At 39.4% G+C, this 22,485-nt stretch overlaps 1 protein-coding gene across 1 annotated transcript in view; it reads right to left on the bottom strand.

Moving 5' to 3' along the window:
* Window positions 1-3,638: 3,638 nt before the first annotated feature.
* The window catches only part of LOC137020256 (metal transporter CNNM1), a 32,593-nt gene continuing 13,746 nt past the window's right edge, over window positions 3,639-22,485 (bottom strand). The window contains exons 4-10 of the mRNA XM_067385530.1: window positions 22,168-22,337; window positions 20,754-20,853; window positions 18,188-18,333; window positions 15,820-16,060; window positions 8,808-8,912; window positions 6,559-6,669; window positions 3,639-3,718 (exon numbers count right to left, since the gene is read on the bottom strand). Coding sequence (XP_067241631.1) covers window positions 3,639-3,718; window positions 6,559-6,669; window positions 8,808-8,912; window positions 15,820-16,060; window positions 18,188-18,333; window positions 20,754-20,853; window positions 22,168-22,337 — 953 coding nt within the window. The remainder of the gene's footprint in view (window positions 3,719-6,558; window positions 6,670-8,807; window positions 8,913-15,819; window positions 16,061-18,187; window positions 18,334-20,753; window positions 20,854-22,167; window positions 22,338-22,485) is intronic.

The raw sequence follows: 22,485 nt of genomic DNA on the forward strand, positions 1-22,485 counted from the left end.
AACGAGAAAAAATGTAGGCGGGACTTGATTTTGTCCATCAGGAATTGATTGGATGTTTGTGGTTTGCTATTGGTCTATCTCATGTGAGTGACAGGTTGTCCCGCCCTCATGCCAGTACACACGTCATCAGAGAAGCGATGTTGCTGCAAGACGGAGGGGAAGTTATTTTGATTAATGATTGTGAGGGCTCATGAATTTAAACAAAATGATGTGCACGGATAAATCATTTATAATAAATACTGAAATAAAAATGTCCATTTTGATTTCATGGTGGCTTTAACAGCATTCAATGTACTGAATTTGAGCAAATTTATGATGATGATGATATTTTCCAAGACAAATATGATTCAAATCTTAATTTATTGGGAGGCTAGTGGTAGTTTTCATACTAAAATACCACATCATGATTTAATAGAACATTTGATATTCTCTTTATATATATATATATATATATATATATATATATATATATATGTCCTTTTTTCATAAATTCATATATAATTCATCAGGCGCTTTCAAATAGAGGTCTTTGTAAACTCTGTAGAAACATATATCAATCCTTCGGCCGACCCATTGCACAGAGAGCGAGAGCTGATGAGGATTTTCTACACGCCTTTAGCAAATGCCCACAGTTTAAGGCTTAAATATAAATGCAATTTAATGTGTTGTTTCAGTGGATTTTGTGCATGTCTTGTCAGTCAGTAGATGTGTTTGTTTGGAGGAGCTGATTCAGACGTCAGCATGTGTCACTCCCTGCAATGCAGCACTGTGACGTAAAAAGGGCTGTTCCTCTGTCTTTCTCTCCGTCAGCCTGTGCTCTCTGTACAGTGGGTTTAGCTCACAGTATTGCACAACACAAAGTGTCCATGTGGCCTGAAAGCAAGCAGGCACATTCAGTTCACTCCAGATCAACAAGATGCAAAGCAACTTTATAAAACGGGCTAGTCTGGTTATTGCTATTAAATGTTACTAGGAATAAATATCATGGGGAAAGAAACAGACATCCATTGTTTTCCAGCCTGAGACTTTGTGCTTTCTGTGGCCGACTCCCTGGTGGTGCCATATAGGTCACTGTTAGCAAAGAGGCAAAAACAGTCACCAGTGTCTGCTGCATGCATGCAGGAGAAAGGTATTAACTTGACATACTCAGTAAAAAACAGCCTTTCATGCAAATCACATCCAAGCCCCTATAATCCTATGGCATAATGTAATCATGTGACCTGTTGTTGGCAGGGATGAGCTGATGGTAAGTTTGTCATGATCGTGGCATGCTGGGAAAGTCATGGCAGTGAACCGGTAATGAGTGCTCAGATATTCTTCTGATATTTGGGTGATTGTACACTACTGTTTGAGGTCAGGATTTTTTTGTTTTGTTTTGTTTTTCAAAGAAGTCTTCATTTATTTGATCAAAATACAGTAAAAACTGTAATACTGTGAAATATTTTTACAATTTAAAAGAACTATTTTCTATGTTACTATGTTTCTATATATTTTAAAATGTAATTAATTCCTGCTATGGCAAAGCTGATTTTTCAGCATCAGAGTACTGCGAGAAAGAGATCGATTGAACAAGTTTAATACCCGCATTCATATTTAGCATTTACCTTCAGGTCAGTCCTATGTTCATAATAAAAAAAATGTTTATATGTCCGCTGCAATATCTTGTCCTTTTAACATTTAAGGGGTTTTCCCATGACTGACAGCACTATCCAAAGCATTTGTCAGTTGCGTCTTGTTCCGTTTTCACTACAGTTCAGTCTTTCCATTGTAAAAGTCTTCGCTACTGACTGACACACTCATAAAGACAGTCTTTGCTGCCATCTAATGACGTAATAATGTAACTTCTGTTGCTGTTCACGGTCATGGACTATTTTTTGAAAGTTGCATTGATACATATTTTTTGGCTTTAATATTTGTATTGTGTGGTAACTGTTTAATAAAAGCAATAAGGTACTCGAGGCTAGTGCTGTATTGTGAATAATATTTGGTTTGACTGTATATATATATATATATATATATATATATATATATATATATATATATATATATATACACACACACACACATACATACATACAGTCAAACCAAAAATTATTCAGACACTAGATATAATTTTTTATATTTTTTAACTAGTGGCTGCAGGACACTATAGTTCATTTATGTAAGTGAGGATAGCAAAATAAAGTAAACTGTAACATATTATACCCATAAATTATTTTTTAGGATTCTTTGAAAGTTAATTTTGAACAGCATTTATTCGAAATAGAAATGCTGTAATTTATCCTTACTGAATAAAAGTATTCATGTAAATGTCATTTCTTTCAAAACACAAAACCTTACTGACCCCAAATTTTTGAACAGTAGTATAAATATGAATACTATTTAAAAAAGCTCTTGAAATGTACCGGAAATATGAAGTTTAGAGATGAAATTCACACAGAAGCATGCTCATGAAATGAAACGTGGGTGAGATGTTCTAAGTATTCTATCGTTTTCAGATTTAAAAGGGCTTTAAAAGCAAAATAATAGGCTTCTTGCATGTTTTGGATATTGCTTATGATTTTATATATATATATATATCTCTAAGGTGACATTTTGATATCAATGCTTCAAGTTTGTTCAAGTTATGGCTTGCGCATATCCTAACTATCTATATTTCATAAACACAATGCTGATCTAATAATAATACTGCTGTTTGAGAAAAGCATGCCAATATAATAAATGCTAATTTTAGACAAATAAATCTATTGTCAAACACATGTGCTTGGACCATTAGCACTGGTATCTCGAACTATTTAAAAAAAAAAAAAAAAAAACTATTCAAATATAGCCTAAAATAGATAAATAATAATAATAAAAGCCATTTCACTTTGTACCCTGTGCTCTCAGCCGAACAGAAGTGCAGAAATAAAAGCAAAATGATAAGAAATCACAACATTAAATATTCATTCTTTTGAAAACATAAAACAGAAACAAAAATTCTGACAGCACTTACCTAATATAGGTATTTTTTTCTTTGTCAACCATTCAGCTATTCAACAGAATATGAAATAAATGGGTCTGATCTGTCTCAAAGTGCTTTGATATTAATAAATTCATCTTAATTGATTTCCAGGCACAGCCTGATAAATACTTCTGACTTAATATGATATAAAATCACACAATAAACACTTTGTTTCAAGATAATTGTACTGAAAGATGACCACGTCTTGTGATGTACTAAAGGTCTGCCGTCTCATTGGTCAGATGGTTGGCTTCAGGTTTCCAGGCTTGTGCTTGCTGGCTTTGCCCAGGTCAGAGGTCAAACTGTCATTACCACAGTGACTGGAGATGACATCATGATAAACCGCCATCAAAACTGTAGTATATAACGGTTATGTAGCATCTCGTCAATTAAAAAAAGCATGTGTCTTGCTGCATGTTGGAAATTTCAGATTTGTCATAACAGGCATTGAGCGTCATCCAGTTTCAATGCTGAAGGCAAGGTTTTATGATGCTACATCCTGTTGTGGTGGTCTGTGTACACCGGGTTGTGCTTTCTCTCTCTCACTCAAGATCCAGAGGAAGGCTGGAGAAGATTTCACATTTGTCGGAGAAGCAGGAGAAAGTGAGAGAGAAGCAAACCCATAAAACGAATGCTAGGTCTTCACCTGTGAATGTTCAGGATTGTCTTCCAGAGGTTTATCGCCATCACGGGACTTCTTTCTTTTTTTGTTGCCTGGAGAGCAGAAAGTGAAAATGTAAAATGCCTATTTTTGAACTGACATGAATATCTTAAAGGTGCTCTAAGCGATCCTGGGTGGAGTAACTTCCTGTTGAAGTTCGAAGTGTTGTCAAACAAAACAGAGGCTAGCTAGACCCTCCCTCCTCCTCCCCCTCCCCTCCGTGCTTCCTGAAACAGTCATGAACGCACATTTAAAATCATTCTTGTCGGTTATTGGCTGGAACATGTTTATTATGATTCGTGGTCCAGGCTGCACCAGTTTGTTTTTATTGCCGTTTTCGGAGCTTGTGGTGACTACAGAGACCACGTTTTTTTACAGTGTGTTCAGGGGACAGGCAGCTAGCGGATAGTGAGGAGATGTTTGCTGTATGTGACAAAAAATGTTTTGGCCTAAAAACGCGTGGCATCATTTAGAGCACCTTTAAATGAAAAGCTGTCAGTTGATGGATAATTGTGTCATGACCATGTGATCATGACCGTGATTTTCCAAATAGGACTTGATCCTGAAAATTGAATTAGGAATGCCTTCAATTTGAATTAAATTTGACCTGAGAATTGCAATTTGAATTCGAATGTAACAAAACAATAAATGTTTTTTAAATAAATGTTTTTCTCCAATACACGTCGGCCACAATTATTAGCACCCCTACAAATTCTTATGAGTAAAATATCTCTGAAGTACTGTAAATTCCTATTTATATTTGCAATTTGTAGCAGACCATGGTGACTATGAACATGAAATCATCCAGCCATATACTTCCTGTTCCACAGGAGTCGGTATAAACATGGGGAAACACAAAGGCCAAATTCCCTTAATCATTCATCACAATGAAAAAAAAAAAAAAATAGTTCAACAAAAAAGTTCTGATGTGCAGCTAAAGATTGTTAAGCTTCACAAAATAGAAACTGCCTGTAAGAAAACAGCTAAAGCAAAGAAAATCCACATTTCCATCATCATAACATTATGACCACCTTCCCAATATTGAGTTGGTCCAACCCAACCCTTTTGCTGCCAAAACAGCCCTGACCCGTCAAGGCACATACTCCACTAGACTCCTGAAGTGGTATCTGGCACCGAGATGTTAGCAGCAGATCTTTTAAGTCCTGTAAGTTGCAAGGTGGAGCCTCCATGGATCGGACTTGTTTGTTCAGCACATCCCACAGATGCTCGATTGGATTGAGATTGCTTTCGGTGGTGGACAGGGGTCAGCATGGGCACCCTGACTGTTCTGCAGCTATGCAGCTCCATACGCAACAAACTGTGATGTTCTGTGTATTCTGACACCTTTCTATCAGAACCAGCATTAACTTCCTGAGCAATTTGAGCTACAGTAGCTCGTCTGTTGGATCAGTCCACACGGGACAGCCTTCGCTCCCCACATGCATCAATGAGCCTCGGCCGCCAATGACCCTGTCGCCGGTTCACCACTGTTCCTTCCTTGGACCACTTTTGACAGATACTGACCACTGCAGACTGGGAACAGCCCACAAGAGCTGCAGTTTTGGAGATGCTCTGACCCAGTCGTCTAGCCATCTCAAATCCTTAAAAATCAAACTCCAGCATATTCAGTTGTCAGATACAAATGGAGCTTCAAATGGGACTGGCTTCTATGGTCAGATGAAACTAACAAAAGTGCTTTTTGGCAACAAACAAATGGGATGGGTTTGGTGCACATAAGGATAAAAAGGTATCCCATGTTTACAATTACATATGCTGGATCTTTAATGTTGTGGCCCTGTTTTTCTGCCTGAGATCCAGGACATCTTGTTCAGATACATCATGGATACTAACAGAAAAATAATTGAAACCTGACTGCCTCAGCTGGAAATCTTATAATGGGCCATGGTTGGATCTTCCATCAGGACAATGATCCAAAACAAACATCAAAATCAGCACAAAAATGCGAGCATAAAATGAAGCTTCTGCCGTGGCCATCCCAGTTCTCTGACCTAAATCCTATAGAAACTGAGTGGGGTGAAGAGAAGAAGCACCAACATGGAGCTGGGCATTTGGAGAGATTCTGTATGAAGGAAAGGTCTCTGCCAGATGTTCTTCAAGCTCATCAGGCATTATAGAAGAGTTGTTAAATTGTCAAATAAAAGAATGTTGCAAACTGTATTCAATTAAAAGCGGCCAATAATTGTGGCCAATGTGTATTGGAAAAAGAAAAAAACATTTATTTCATAAGAAGATTTCTCCCCCATTTCAATTGTTTTACTTCAATGAAAGGTTAGATTTTTGTGAATTTTTGAATGAAAGATCAAAAGGATAACCAATGCAGATTTATAATAATTTTGACTTTAAATATATATATTTTTTCTTCTTCAATAAATTAAAAAAGTAGAGCATGGTACTAGCAAAACCAAGGTATATATGTTTGATTCCCAGGGAGGTATATATTTCAAGTAAAATGTAAGTTGATTTGGATGAAAGTGTCTGCCAAATATATAAATTTAAGTCGGAAACATTACTGAAATCGATGATGAATGTCTTGTCGGCTAGTCGACAAGTACTGCCGGAGCACCAGCCTCCCACACAATTTTTTTTAACAGCAAAGGTTTCTGGCCCAGATATATGCCCTACTTGCGTAAACCACATTGTTCTGAATGACTTGTCTTTTTTTATTAAGCAGATGTGTGGGCTGCAGTTTGCCTGGCTGGTTGCTAGGAAACAGATGGAGTTTGAAAATGCAGAGTAAAAGCAGGTGTGTGTGTAGATGTAAACTCGGATGTCGTGTCATTACAGGGCAGATTCCCAAATTTAGAAACATTTGCAGCAGTATAGAGACAGCTGTGTGCTTGATACAGTCAGGTGTTTGGCAGCTGATACACACTCAGTTTCCGGAGCAGTTTTTTCCCCAGGTTCTCATCGGAGCCGCCCAGAGAGTAAGAGCTAATGAGCTGGGATGTCGACAGGTCTGTCTCCACAGGTACGGCCATAGCATCTGAAATAGATCGGACACACTATGACAACGGGCTATGATCACATGACATACTGAACTAGCAAGTGATTGGTTAGTCTCTTCTCTTCTCTTCTCTTCTCTTCTCTTCTCTTCTCTTCTCTTCTCTTCTCTTCTCTTCTCTTCTCTTCTCTTCGCATTCAAACTGATTCATTGATTCTTGATTCAGTAATTCCTAATGCTAACCTCCAGTCATAACAAGCAGAGCTGAAATGGACAGTTCTAGCCTGATGTCAACATTCCTTTGCAGGTCATATAAACATAGACTAGAGCTTATGCATTTCCTCTCCCTGCAGTCTGTCAAACATCCCTCTCGCTGTCAAACAGCTACTCCAGTGTTTGAAAGTTTGGATGCATTTACTCAGAGAGCAGTCCACCACCCTTTTTAAAAGGATGTCACCCAAAAATGAATATTCTGTCATTATTTACATACCCTCTAAAGTCATTTTCTAACCTGTATGCTGTTATTTTTTTCTGTTAAACACAAGCACACAGATAGAGTTGCAAGGAAAAGTATGTGAACCACTTGCAGAATCTTCGAAAATGCTAATAATTTTAACAAAATAAGGGAGATAATACAAAATGCATGTTATTTTTTATTTAGTACTGTCCTGAGTGAGATATTTTACATAAAAGATGTTTACATATAATCCAAAAGAAAAAAAATAAATAGTTGAATTGATTAAAATAACCCCATTCAAAAGTTTGTGAACCATTGGTTCTCAATACTGTGTGTGGTTACCTGGATGATCTATGTTTTTTTTTTTGTTTTTTTTGTTTTGTGATGGTTGTTCATGAGTCACTTGTTTGTCCTGAACAGTTAAACTGAGCTCTGTTCTTCAGAAAAATCCTCCAGGCCTTGCAGATTCTTCAGTTTTCCAGCATTTTTTTGCATATTTGAACCCTTTCCAGCAGTGACTGAATGATTTTGAGATCCATCTTTTCACACTGAGGACAACTGAGGGACTCAAACACAACTATTAAAAAAGGTTCAAACATTCACTGATGCTCCAAAAAAAAAACATGATGCATTACGAGTTGGGGTTTGAAAACATTTGGAATTTGAAGATCAAGGTAAATTGTATTTAATTTGTCTTCCGGGAAACATAATAAAAATATGGACCTCTTCATCCTGTTCAAAAGTTTTCACCCCCTGACTCTTAATGCATCGTGTTTCCTTTTGGAGCATCAGTGAATGTTTGAACCTTTTTTAATAGTTGTGTTTGGATACCTCAATTGTCCTCAGTGTGAAATCTCAAAATCATTCAGTCACTGCTATAAAGGGTTCAAATATGCAAAAGATGCTGGAAATCTGAAGAATTTTTGGGACCTGGAGATTTTTTTCTGAAGAACAGAGCTCAGTTTAACCGCTCAGAATAAATAAGGGATTCATGAACAACCATCACACAACAAAAAAACAGTCATAGATCATCCAGGTAACCACACACAGTATTGAGAATCAAAGGTTCACAAACTTTTGAATGGGGTCATTTTAATAAATTCAGCTATTTTTGTCTTATGGATTATATGTAAACATATTTTATGTAAAATATCTTAGGATAGTACTAAATAAAAAAATATGCATTTTGTATGATCTCTCTTATTTTGTTAAAATTGTGCACATTTTCACAGATTCTGCAAGTGGTTCACATACTGTTTCTTGTAACTGTATTTTGACTATTTGACTATTGAAAAATCTTTTACTGCATAAATTATACAAGTAGTCCATTCAACTGTACATTAATAAAAACTGTAGTCTAAATTCATCCAAAGTCATATGATAGCATTGTTTGTGAAACAGTAGTTGTGGAAAAAAAAACAACAAAAAAAACCCCTGAATATTCTTCATAAAATCTCATTTTGGAAGGTTTGGGAAAATAAATAAATAAACATATTTAAATAAATTTAATAAATAAATTTGGGGTGAACTATTCATTTAGTATTCCAAAATTATTTATAAAATAATGACAATGATTTTTATGTTCACCTAATGCCCAGTTTGTTCCAAATATAACTTTTTGATTTTATTTTTAGCAGCTTTTATATTCATTTTTGGACTTAATGAGGTAATCACTGTATACTGTCATGGTTTTGCTTCAGAACTCATCCTTCAATTCACCCACCAGTTTCTTCTTTTCTCTCCACACGATTGTCTCTTATATATGGGATGTCATCCATACGGAGGAACACAGAGTCACTGGGGCTCTTCTGTCCATCTGACTTACTTCCTACAGGGGGAGCCAGAGAGCCACAGTCAGTTGCTTACACAGGAAATAAACAAGTCATGAGTTTGTAGCACTATGTAGGAGTGTCTGAGTAAAAAACTACGAACAGTCAAAGCCATTTAAAGCTTTGATGTCAGTTCTAGGAATTAAATCCAATTCTTTTGACATGAAAATGAAATGGTTTGGCAAACACAATTTTCTGTCCTGTGTTGACACTGGAATAGCATCTTACTTTTCTGCCATATCAAGCTTGTATGCAATTCTGAGTTGTCACATTTCCTATTGAAACAGGAAGTTGGGGTGGGATTTATTGAAGGCCTTTTTAAAAGAGCCATTAGCCTTTTGTTTTTATCACAACCACAGGGATTAACCACATTAGCAGTTTGTACTGAGGATGAAAGCAATGAAGATACTTTACAATCAACTGTGGAGGATTTCTCATCACTACCTGGGAGATGAAGAACAAAATAATTTCACTTTGATTTTATCCATTTGGCTATATATATATATATTTGAGTCAAGATCTGAGGGAGATTATTGAATTATTTGCTGATTTTATATGATGTATGATTGTATCATTCGATTGGTGGCATGTGGTATTTATAATTCCGGAGATATTTTCATTATAAAAAGCATTTATTGGACAAATATATATATTCATCAATATTTATGGTCCATTTTGGATCCACAGAAAGACTGTAAATTTATCTATATCCATAAATTTTGTCTAGTTTGTTTTGGCAGTTTTTATGAATACACTTGACCTCAGACAACCTCAAGCTTGCAAACTTGGATGAAAAGCCAAACAATTTTGATTTCATTAGGATTTTAAGTAAAACCCTGCAATGAATTTCAACTGTGATTGTGGAACTACTCATACTATGAGTTTGCTATCAGTACTGCATGCACAGTACATTAAATATTTACAGTAGCATTTGATATAAATGCAAACATTGATTAGATCTTGTTTAATAATGTAATTTGATTAACCTGCATTTGATCCTGTGTACACTTTAGGACAGACTTAATTTATTAGTGGAAACTGAACTTTGCTGTGTCTCTGTTTTGACATTATAAGTGATCTCTAGCTTAAGAATCAGAGTTAAACCTTTTCACACAAAGTCTGATTAGTTTTACTGCTAAGAGGATTAGAGTTCAGCCATCTGTCTTGTCTTGTCTTGCACTTGCAAGCTGTAAGAAATGTCTTAATTCCATCACATTTATCATCAACATGCATTATCTGCATCCTCAGTTTCCACAGAGATTAAAGAGCCCCTGTTAATCTTTATTTAAAATATTACTTTTTGTGTAATACAGCTATTTGTGAATGTAAAAGGTCTGCAAAGTTTTATAGATCAAAGTGCACAACAAAAGAATCGTTTTGGCCCATAAGGAAATGTAGTGTATTTGTTCCTATATCCAAAGCAGTGTTATCATACATGTATATTATAAGGCAATATATTATTATCACATATATACAGCCTCAGGATTTTAAGATATAAGTTTATTAAGATTATTAAGATATAAGTTTATACCATATATGAAATACCCATAGTAGAATTATTATATATACATATATTAAAAATATTTATATGATGATTTTTTATATGAGGATATTTTTTATATGGTACTACGTGGACCAAATTGTTGGTACCCTTGATAAATAAAAATATTTCATAAAGATGACTGTAAAAATAAGTCTGCATTGTTTATCCTTTTGATCTTTAATTCATAAAATTAGCGAATATCGAAGGAAAAGAATTGAAAGTGGTGTGGGGAATTACATTATGAAATAAATGTTTTTTCTCCAAAACACGTTGGCCACATTTATTGGCAACCTTTTATTCAATACTTTTTGCAACCTCCTTTTGCCAAGATAACAGCTCGGAGTCTTCTTCTATAATACCTGATGAGTTTGGAGAACACCTGACAAGAGATCAGAGATCATTCCTTCATGCAGAATCTCTCCAGATTCCCAGCTCCATGCTGGTGCTTCTTCTCTTCAGTTCACTCCACTCATTTTCTTACGGGTTCAGGTCAGGGGACTGGGATGGCCATGGCAGAAGCTTCATTTGTGCTCAGTAACACATTTTTGTGTTGGTTTTGATGTTGGTTTTGATGTTTGACGTTGTTTTGGATCATTGTCCTGATGGAAGATCTAACCACAGCCCATTATTGGATTTCTAGCAGAAACGGTCAGGTTTTGATTTTTTTATCTGTTAGTATTTAATAGAATCCATGATGCCATGTATCTGAACAAGATGTCCAGGACCTCCAGCAGAAAAATAGGCCCACAACATTAAAGATCCAGCAGTATATTTAACTGTGGTCATGGGGTACTTTTTATCCCTGTGTGCACCAAACCCATCTGGTGGGTTTGCTGCCAAAAAGCTCTTGTTTTAGTTTCATCTGACCATAGAAGCTGGTCCCATTTGAAGTTGTCTGACAACTGAATATGCTGGAGATTGTTTTTGAATGAGAGCAGTGGATTTTTCTTGAAACGCTCCCGAACAACTTATGGGGATGTAGGTGCTGTCTGATCATTTTTTTAGGCTTTCTGAAACTCAAGACTCAACTAATTTCTGCAATTCTCCAGTTGTGATCCCTGGAGAGTTTTTCATTAGTCACATGTTCTTCTTTGTTCTCAGTTTCCTGCCACTTGTTTGTTACTGTGGTTTCTGATTTGATTAGAGTTTGAGTTCTGTGTGCATCTGTGTGTTTTTCTGGGCAGGTCTCAATGCTGAGATCATAGCATGCCTGCCCGGAGATGGGCCTCAGGGGAGCTTCCAGAGTTATGTAGAGTGGGTGCTTGTCTACAGTGGATCCCACTTGACCATCGTGGAGAGTGAGGAGAAAATCAACGTGCCTGCCCCTGACTGTTGTCCCGTGATCGCTCCAGCCCCTGACTGTCGTCCAGTGATGGCTCCAGCCCCTGACCTCAGTCCAGTGATGGCTCCAGCCCCTGACCTCAGTCCAGTGATGGCTCCAGCCCCTGACTGTCGTCCCGTGAAGGCTCCAGCCCCGGACTGTCATCCTGTGATGGCTCCAGCCCCTGACCTCAGTCCAGTGATGGCTCCAGCCCCTGACTGTCGTCCCGTGAAGGCTCCAGCCCCGGACTGTCATCCTGTGATGGCTCCAGCCCCTGACCTCAGTCCAGTGATGGCTCCAGCCCCTGACTGTCGTCCCGTGAAGGCTCCAGCCCCGGACTGTCATCCTGTGATGGCTCCAGCCCCTGACCTCAGTCCAGTGATGGCTCCAGCCCCTGACTGTCGTCCCGTGAAGGCTCCAGCCCCGGACTGTCATCCTGTGAAGGCTCCAGCTCCGGACTGTCGTCCCGTGAAGGCTCCAGCCCCGGACTGTCATCCTGTGAAGGCTCCAGCTCCGGACTGTCGTCCCGTGAAGGCTCCAGCCCCGGACTGTCATCCTGTGAAGGCTCCAGCTCCGGACTGTTGTCCCGTGAAGGCTCCAGCCCTGGACTGTCATCCCGTGAAGGCTCCAGCTCCGGAGTGTCGTCCCGTGATGGCTCCAGCCCCTGACCACAGCCCAGAGAGGGCTCATGCTCCTGTCCAGAGCCCAGAGAGGGCTTGTGTTCCTGTCCAGCCAGAACCCAGAGTCCAGAGAAGAAACCAGCCAAAAAGCCCATCCAAGAGTCTGTTCCAGCCCAAGAACATACGCCAGACCATAAATCCTTAGATCCTCCCAGCGCCGTCATGGCCTCCTGAATTGTCTGCACTGCCATGGCGCCCTGAACTGCCAGCTGTCATTCCGTGAAGGCTCCAGCCCCTGACTGTCATCCCATGATGGCTCCAGCCCCTGACTGTCGTCCCGTGATGGCTCCAGCCCCTGACCTCAGTCCAGTGATGGCTCCAGCCCCTGACAGTCGTCCAGTGATGGCTCCAGCCCCTGACCTTAGTCCAGTGATGGCTCCAGCCCCTGACTGTCATCCCATGATGGCTCCAGCCCCTGACTGTCGTCCTGTGATGGCTCCAGCCCCTGACCTCAGTCCAGTGATGGCTCCAACCCCTGACTGTCGTCCTGTGATGGCTCCAGCCCCTGACTGTCGTCCTGTGATGGCTCCAGCCCCTGACCTCAGTCCAGTGATGGCTCCAACCCCTGACTGTCGTCCTGTGATGGCTCCAGCCCCTGACTGTCGTCCCGTGATGGCTCCAACCCCTGACTGTCGTCCTGTGATGGCTCCAGCCCCTGACCTCAGTCCAGTGATGGCTCCAACCCCTGACTGTCGTCCTGTGATGGCTCCAGCCCCTGACTGTCGTCCGGTGATGGCTCCAACCCCTGACTGTCGTCCCGTGATGGCTCCAGCCCCTGACTGTCGTCCCGTGATGGCTCCAGCCCCTGACCTCAGTCCAGTGATGGCTCCAGCCCCTGACCTCAGTCCAGTGATGGCTCCAGCCCCTGACCTCAGTCCAGTGATGGCTCCAGCCCCTGACCTCAGTCCAGTGATGGCTCCAGCCCCTGACAGTCGTCCAGTGATGGCTCCAGCCCCTGACCTCAGTCCAGTGATGGCTCCAGCCCCTGACTGCCATCCCATGATGGCTCCAGCCCCTGACTGTCGTCCTGTGATGGCTCCAGCCCCTGACCTCAGTCCAGTGATGGCTCCAACCCCTGACTGTCGTCCCATGATGGCTCCAGCCCCTGACTGTCGTCCTGTGATGGCTCCAGCCCCTGACTGTCGTCCCGTGATGGCTCCAGCCCCTGACCTCAGTCCAGTGATGGCTCCCATCCCTTGATTCCTGTCCTGCCTAGCCACGTCCTTGTCAGCCTTCAGAGCACCCACCCTCCCACCCTTGTGGATGTAAGAGGTCTCGCCTGCCGGGATACTGTAATGTTTAAGTTGTGTTTTGTTCTGTTTAGTACTTCATGTTTAGAGTTTGTTTTTCATTAGTCACATGTGCTTTGTTCTCAGTTTCCCGCCACTTATTTGTTACTATGGTTTCTGATTTGATTAGTGTTTGAGGTCAGCTGTGTCTCCTTAATTAGCTCATCCGTTCTGTGTATTTAAGCCCTGTGTTTGTTCTGTTCTGTTGTCAGTTCTCCGTTACGTTTTACTGGTTGTTCTGTTCGTTTCATAGTAAAGAGTGTTTTGTTTCTAGTTTTTGTGAATAAACCTTTACTGCTGTGTTTAGATCCTGCATTCTCTCCTTTGTCTTCAGTTAGCTGTGACATTAAGATTTAAGTTAATTTGACTGAAATAATGTTTAATTTTAAGTTTAATTTAATGTTCAAAATACATTTATCAAAATAACATCTATTATTTGTGTCTGTCTGTCCTACTTGTCCTGTCTGTCCTGTCTGTCCTCTGTCTGACCATATTAATTTATTTATTCCTATTTAAGGCCCTAACCCCAGAAAAAACCCCACAGGTGAACTCATGGGCTGGATTTGTCCAGGCCTGAATTTTAGCCCCAGTCCAGGCCTGTGATGTGCACTGCAACACTGTAGGTATATGGCCACAACTTGTATTAAAATATATGTAACAAACATATGAAACCATGTTTAATATATTTGTATAATTTTGCAATTCATGTACATAATATAAAATAATTAATGAGCTGTTACCCTCTTCATTTCCTTCCCTATTTATTCTCCTTGTGTTCTCAGTCCTATGTTTCATATATTTTCATATATAGCTGTGCATATATGTGCATTTATGTTTTTACGAGCATAATATATGAGCATAATATATGAGCATAATTAAATATTTCATATATTTGATACATATGTCAAAATATGTATTATACAATATATGTACTTATACATGTCAATATATGGAATTGTTCTAATTTCTAATAGGTTTCATATATGTTTTTACTTGATTTGAGCTTATATTCCATATATTGATTATTTATATATATATATATATAATATATATATATTTATTTATATATATATATATATATATATATATATATATATATATATATATATATATATATATATATATATATATATATATATATATATATAATTACATTTCTCTATGGCTGAACTGTCATTGCAATTCTTCCTGTTTTACTTCATGTTACATACCTACATAACAATGTAACAAATTTCTATAATTCCAGCCTATGGTCTTCATCGGCTGCCTGCAAACAATATCTACTTTGACCCGCCTTCAACACTGTAGTTGTAGCTGAGACTGCAAGAGTTTGGCTCTTGTTGTCAACATGTTGCAAAGACACTGTTTTCAGCGATGCAAATCCACTTTGAATGCAACTCAAAAGAATGAGGACTCTGCTGGAAATGACACAGAAAAACTAACGCCATCTTTCTTGTTCATCTCTGTGTAAACAAGTTCTGAGGAAAGCTCCGGAGCTGAAATTCAGATATGATAATAGGCTTTTTGCTTCAGATACAGTATGTGCTATAAACGGTAGACCAATCACAACAGGCTGGGCTGTCTGACAAATCAGAGCAGAGTAGGCTCACAGAAAAGAGGAGTTTAGAGAGACTGAATCTTCGCTGAGAAATGAGGTGAACTGAAGTGGTTTTTTTTTTTTTTTTTTACCTTGGATGCATGTAAACATTGCAGATGACCTCCAAAACAAAATTAGGAACCTTTAAAATAGCACAATAGGGGCACTTTAAGATGACTGACATTGATAGTCATGGTTAAATTTGGTTAACTGTATAAAACAACTTTCTTAGAGTACCTCAAACAGTGGTTATGCTGCCTGACACCATAGTTATGCAATCGCTGCCAACTTCAGAAAAGATCAGAGCCTTTAAAGATGAGCTCAAATCTTTTGTCATATAAAGCTTTTGCTGACTTATCTAGCTCCAGAGTAAAAATATATTTCGGTGTCAAATTGTTTTAACATTTATTTGCTGCCTGACAAACAACCAAATGGACCCGAGGAAGAAGACTGTAAAGAAAAGCGAATGCACTCACGGACGATGCGGTTTCTCTCATTAAGGGTGGTGGTGCTGTCTGGCTGTCTGTAGAGGTGGCTGTGCTGGTGGAATCGGGTCAAACAGGGCCGCGGTTCAGTCAGCGGAAGGGCGATGCTGTTAGAACGCGTCTCGGGGATTGTCATTCTCTCCCCAGGAGCTTGACTCTCTGCATCGGGTGTTTGCGGAGAGCTGTCCATGCGTGTAGCTGTCAGGGCGTTCTGATAATGGTTACGAGTGATCTGGAAAGAATGACATAACATACTGAGACAATTTTACAATACATATCTCATAATACTATAGGATTTCTAACATATATTATGAATATTTACATGAGCATTATTTATTGATATTAAAAGTATTTGATATTAAAAGTATTTCCAGTGTTCTCCACTTTTGGAGAACACTGGAAATAAAAGCTTGATGAAAGTCCTTGGTTCATTCTCACAAAAAATTATTATCTTTATCTTTAAATTATATCTTTATAGGGTTAGTTCACCCAAAAATGAAAATTATGTCACTAATTACTCACTCTTGTCGTTCCACACCTGTTAAGACTTTCATTCATCTTCAGAACACAAATTAGGATATTTTTGATAAAATCTGATGACTCAGTGAGGCAATTAACACTTTCAATGCCCAGAAAGCTATTAGAGATGTACTTAAAACAGTTCATGTGACTACATGTATGTGGTTCAACCTTAATGTTATGAAGCGTCGAGAATACTTTTTGTGCGCAAAAAAACCCCCAAAATAACGACAATATCTAGTGATAGGCGATTTCAAAACACTGCTTCATGAAGCTTCGAAGCTTTACAAATCTTTTGTATTGAATCAGTGGTTCGTAGCACATATCAAACTGCCAAAGTCACATGATTTTAGTAAACGAGGCTTCGTTATGTGATAAGTATTTCGAAATTTCAATGGTTCACCTCTGGGGGACGTGACTTTGGCACTGATTCGAAACAAAAGATTCCTAAAGCTTCGAAGCTTCATGAAGCAGTGTTTTGAAATCGCCCATTACTAGATATTGTTGAATAAAGTCGTTATTTTGTTTTTTGGAGTACAAAAAGTATTCTTGTCGCTTCATAACATTAAGGTTGAATCACTGTAGTCACATGAACTGTTTTAAATACGTCTTTAGTAGCTTTCTGGGCATTTGAAAGTGTTAATTGTTTTGCTGGCAATGCAGGCCTCACTGAGTCATCGGATTTTATGAAATATATCTTCATTTGTGTTCTGAAGATGAACGAAGGTCTTACGGGTGTGGAACGACATGAGGGTGAGTAATTAATGACAGAATTTTTACTTTTGGGTGAACTAACCCTTTACCTTGGCATAGTTGAATAACAAGAGTTCAGTACATGGAAATGACATACAGTGAGTCTCAAACTCCATTGTTTCCTCCTTATGTAAATCTCATTTGTTTAAAAGACCTCAGAAGAACAGGCGAATCTCAACATAACACCGACTGTTACGTAACAGTCGGGGTGTACGCCCCCAATATTTGCATATGCCAGCTCATGTTCAAAGCATTACACAAGGGCAGCCAGTATTAACATCTGGATGTGCACAGCTGAATCATCAGACTAGGTAAGCAAGCAAGGACAACAGCGAAAAATGGCAGATGGAGCAATAATAACTGACATGATCCATGATAACATGATATTTTTAGTGATATTTGTAAATTGTCTTTCTAAATGTTTCGTTAGCATGTTGCTAATGTACTGTTAAATGTGGCTAAAGTTACCGTATTCACGGAGACAAGACTGTCATTATTTTCATTTTTTAAACACTTGCAGTCTGTATAATTCATAAATGCAACTTCATTCTTTATAAATCTCTCACAACAGTGTGTAATGTTAGCTTTAGCCACGGAGCACTATCAAACTCATTCAGAATCAAATATAAACATCCAAATAAATACCATACTTACGCGATTAGACATGCTGCATGACGAACACTTTGTAAAGATCCATTTTGAAGGTTATATTAGCTGTGTGAACTTTTTTTATGTTGTTTAAGGCAAGCGCAAGCTCTTGGGGCGTGGAGCACGAGAATTAAAGGGCCACACACCCTGAATCGGCACATTTTTAATTATGCCCCAAAAAAGGCAGTTAAAAAAATTAATAAAAAAAAATCTATGGGGTATTTTGAGCTGAAACTTCACAGACACATTCAGGGGACACCTTAGACTTATATTACATCTTTTAAAAACATGTTCTTTGGCACCTTTAACATAAAATAATAATGTCTTTTGATATTGGGCTATGTGAACCATAATATGACCTAGAATTGTCTTTTTATTTCCCCCTCATCCAGCAGCCTGAAAAACTGTAAATTTCTGACTCTGTACGAGTCAGTTTTACCTTAATGATCTGTAGGTTTGTGAGCTGACGAACTGAATAGTCTGGTAAATACGGTGCTCCGCTGATGCTCAGTTGACCCATGCTGCCTCCATGGATTGTAGTATCCGAATGATTGAGACCGCTGCTCAGCGATGGTGATCTGTTGACTGGATCACAGAGATTCAGCTGATTATTGCTTAAATTATTGCCACAGATATTTAGACATTCCTTTCCCTTGAGAGTCTATAATCACAGTCTAGAATTTAGACAGTATAGTATATATATATATATGTATTGCATCTTTTTGTACACTTAGCTCTGGTGGAATCATTCAAAAGTAATATTTTCACTTATTGATACTATTATAGACATTATTTTAGATGTATGTATTTTCCAAAGGTAATGTTAGATTTTAGAGGTTTTTTAATAAGGAAACACATACCTAAGTGTGGTCTTACGCACTTTTGAGTGAAATAACCAACATATAAATTCAAATTCAAAACATATATAATTTTTAATTTGTTTATGCATAAAACAATGGAAAAAATCTGAGAGAGGTACAGAGAAAAACCTCACCAGAGAGACAGACTTTGACAATGACACTTAGCTTAGATAACTTAGATTTAACGCACATTTGTTCTGAATTAATCTCTTCAACAAGGGCTAAATGTTCCATCCTTGAAGTTATTTTTGCATTTTCGTGATGCTAAGCTTATGAGATTTTCATCCTTATATAATAACGTGCCAATTTGCCTGAGTGGACAGACAAGAGTTTCTCTCCTGCTGTAATTACCCAAGTCTACTCTCCAAAGATTTACATAGCTGCTCTGTTTAGATTTTCTGCCTTAATTATCTCTGGAGAGCGTTGCTAGAGGGGTCACGTATGCTCTGCGCGTTCAACGCCTCTCAGAGTTTTTAATTGCTCATTAATGTTCTTACTGCAGGAAAACCTTGTTCGAGATATTCTGGAAACTCAAGTTGATTTATCTAATGAGACTCTGTTCAGCTCCAGTGATGAATTCTAACAATATTAAAGTGCCCCTATTATGCTTTTTCAGATATTACCTTTCATATAGTGTGTAATATAGCTGTTTGTGACTGTAAAAGGGCTGCAAAGTTTCAAGGATCAAAGTCTCCTAAAAGAAAGAACGATTCTGAACTGCCTGAAATGAGTCATCAGTAATTCCAGCATTAATTCCTGCTCAAACTTACATAGGGTTGTAACAAATTTTCATAATGCCAGCCTAAGGTCTTCATTGGCTCATGAACAAAAAAGGCATGGTTACTGTTCGTATCACTGTGTATCAAGTGCTGAGGAAGCCTCCGGAGCTGAAATTCAGATATGGTAATGGCCGTTTTGTTTCCGACACACACTAGAGCGGTAGACCAATCACAACAGTCTGGGCCATCTGACCAATCAGAGCACAGTAGGCTTTTGGAAAGGAGAGGTTAAATGAGACCAATACTTTATGAAACCGTTTCAGAAATTGATGAAAAAGGTGATGCTGCAATGTATATTATGAGAAAATTGAAGTTTTTTGACCTTGGGAATCTGGTATTAAGATGTGTTTTGGTCAATTGGATCACAAGTGGACAAGATAGACACTTACCCATTTACACCTGGTGTCTCTTTTGTCTACTTTCTTTTCTTCTTTGAGCGGAGGGTCTATGGGGGGATGAATGTATGGGCTTTTTCAGATCTTTCAATCTGATGGACAAAATAAGCTTGCGCAATTTACTTATAAATGTGAATAGATATAATGGGAAAACATAGAGAGCAGCAGCTTTCGTTTTTTGCTCTAATAGCCACACGACCGGCCGAATGCAATGAGTGTGTGTTAGAAATCAGGAATGGTGAGAGAACATTGTGCTTGGTACATTTTTAAATCCCTTGTGGCTAGCACCCTTCCCGTAATGTTTACACATTAAGTCAGTAGGCGGAGAGTAGACAGTCTTTTGTGGTGGTTTGAACACATTCGACCACATGACCATTGTGATGTCCCATTCTACGCTGTGCATCTGTTTGGTTGTGTGTGATTCGTAGGTGCCGTCTGGAGGGGGCGTGGCCGACACACCTGACACTTGTTGGATGCAGAGTTAAACGCTGCCGAGACCGTTCGTGTGTAGGAGCTTTGTTTAAATAATCATCTGGTTCTAGCATTGCGCTTGATGGCCTGCGTTACGCTGAGTGTCCTGCCTGGCCCTAAAACGTTACTTTGTTTATGTTATATTTATGTCTTTCTTGTGTTGAAATAAATGTTTCTGCAAAGAATTGGCACGTCTGGTCTCCTGTTTGTTGCAGCCTAAGAGCCAGCTGTAACACCATCTACACTATGAAAGCAATCCAGTCGAATGCGTTTTCGACTACCTCTGGAAGTAGTCGAAAGTGGACAAGCTCAAAACCTTTTACACCCCATTTACACCTGTATTTAGCGTCATCCACTTGTGGTCTGTTCGACCAAAATGCTTCTTAATACCAGGTGTAAACAGGGTCTCGGATGCATGTCGGCTCTTGTGGAAGACCTCCAAAGCAAAATAGGAACCTTTAAAACAGCATAATTGGGGCACTTTAAATCAGTAAACAAACCTGTGGGTAGAATGGTCATGATAGCAGGCAAGCCGTAGTATGTGAACGGCCCATTTTCAAATTTTAGTCCCTCTTTACCGATCTCTACCTCGACTCGACCCTGCAGCCAGAGAGAGATGAATCAAACATTTATTTGCCAAAATCTTCTGAAATCAAGTTTGCATTAATGAAAGCTGAGCAAAGTAGCATTTTTACTCCACCTATAGTGGGAGTAAAAATATGTCTTTCAATACACCGATCAGGCATAACATTATGAGCACTGACAGGTGACATGAATAACATTGATTATCTCTTCATCACGTCACCTGTTAGTGGGTGGAATATATTAGGCAGCAAGTGAACTTTTTGTCCCCAAAGTTGATGTGTTAGAAGCAGGAAAAATGGGCAAGCGTAAGGATTTGAGAAAGTTTGACAAGGGCCAAATTGTGATGGCTAGACGAGTGGGTCAGGACTGGGTTCCTGGTCTGCAGTGGTCAGTATCTATCAAAAGTAGTCCAAAGAAGGAACATTGGTCCAATCCACAGGTCTCGTGTTGTCCGATCCAACAGACGAGCTACTGTAGCTCAAATTGCTCAGGAAGTTAATGCTGGTTCTGATAGAAAGGTGTCAGAATACACAGTGCATCGCAGTTTCTTGCGTGTGGGACCAGACCATAGCTGCAGACCAGTCAGGGTGCCCATGCTGACCCCTGTCCACCATCGAAAGCACCAACAGTGGGCATCAGAACTGGACCACGGAGCAATGGAAGAAGGTGGCCTGGTCTGATGAATCACATTTTCTTTTACATCACGTGGATGACCGGGTGCGTGTGTGTCACTTCCCTGGGGAACACATGGCACCAGGATGCACTACGGGAAGAAGGCAAGTCGGAGGATGCAGTGTGATTCTTTGGGCAATGTTCTGCTGGGAAACCTTGGGTCCTGCTATCCATGTGGATGCTACTTTGACACGTACCACCTACCTAAGCATTGTTGCAGACCATGTACACCCTTTCATGGAAACGGTATTCTCTGGTGGCTGTGGCCTCTTTCAGCAGGATAATGCGCCCTGCCACAAATAAAAATGGTTCAGGAATGGCTTGAGGAGCAAAACAATGAGTTTGAGGTGTTGACTTGACCTCCAAATTCCTCAGATCTCAATCCAATCGAGCATCTGTGGGATGTGCTGAACAAACAAGTCCAATTCATGGAGGCTCCACCTCGCAACTTACAGGACTTAAAGGATCTGCTGCTAACATCTCGGTGCAGATACCACAGCACACCTTCAGGAGTCTAGTGGAGTCCGTGCCTTGACGGGTCAGGGCTGTTTTGGCAGCAAAAGGGGGACCAACTCAATATTGGGAAGGTGGTCATAATGTTATGCCTGATCGGTGTATATATAAAAGACATTTAGGAATGTTTTTGTAATGCTCTACCTGCAGTATGAGGATAAAATAATCCACAGGCTTGTTGCGCTGGAAGAGGTAGTGCTTTGGTGATCGCTTGTTTTTCTCATCAAACTTGAGTTCCTGCACAACGCTCGGGTGCTTGATCAATCGCAGAAGGATCTTTTCTGAGAGATGCGTTGGCTTAAAAGGCTCTACTTCTACCGACAGGAAGGGAACAGAGAGAATCACTGACAGTGAAACACAGCATGATCCTTCACCATTTATTGATGATTTTCAATTGTGCGGCAAATAAGTACATATTGTCAAATGATAGTGGATCATCTTTACATACTTTTGGCCCTCTAT

The sequence above is a fragment of the Chanodichthys erythropterus genome, chromosome 5 (assembly GCF_024489055.1).
Source record: "Chanodichthys erythropterus isolate Z2021 chromosome 5, ASM2448905v1, whole genome shotgun sequence".
Lineage (NCBI taxonomy): Eukaryota > Metazoa > Chordata > Actinopteri > Cypriniformes > Xenocyprididae > Chanodichthys > Chanodichthys erythropterus.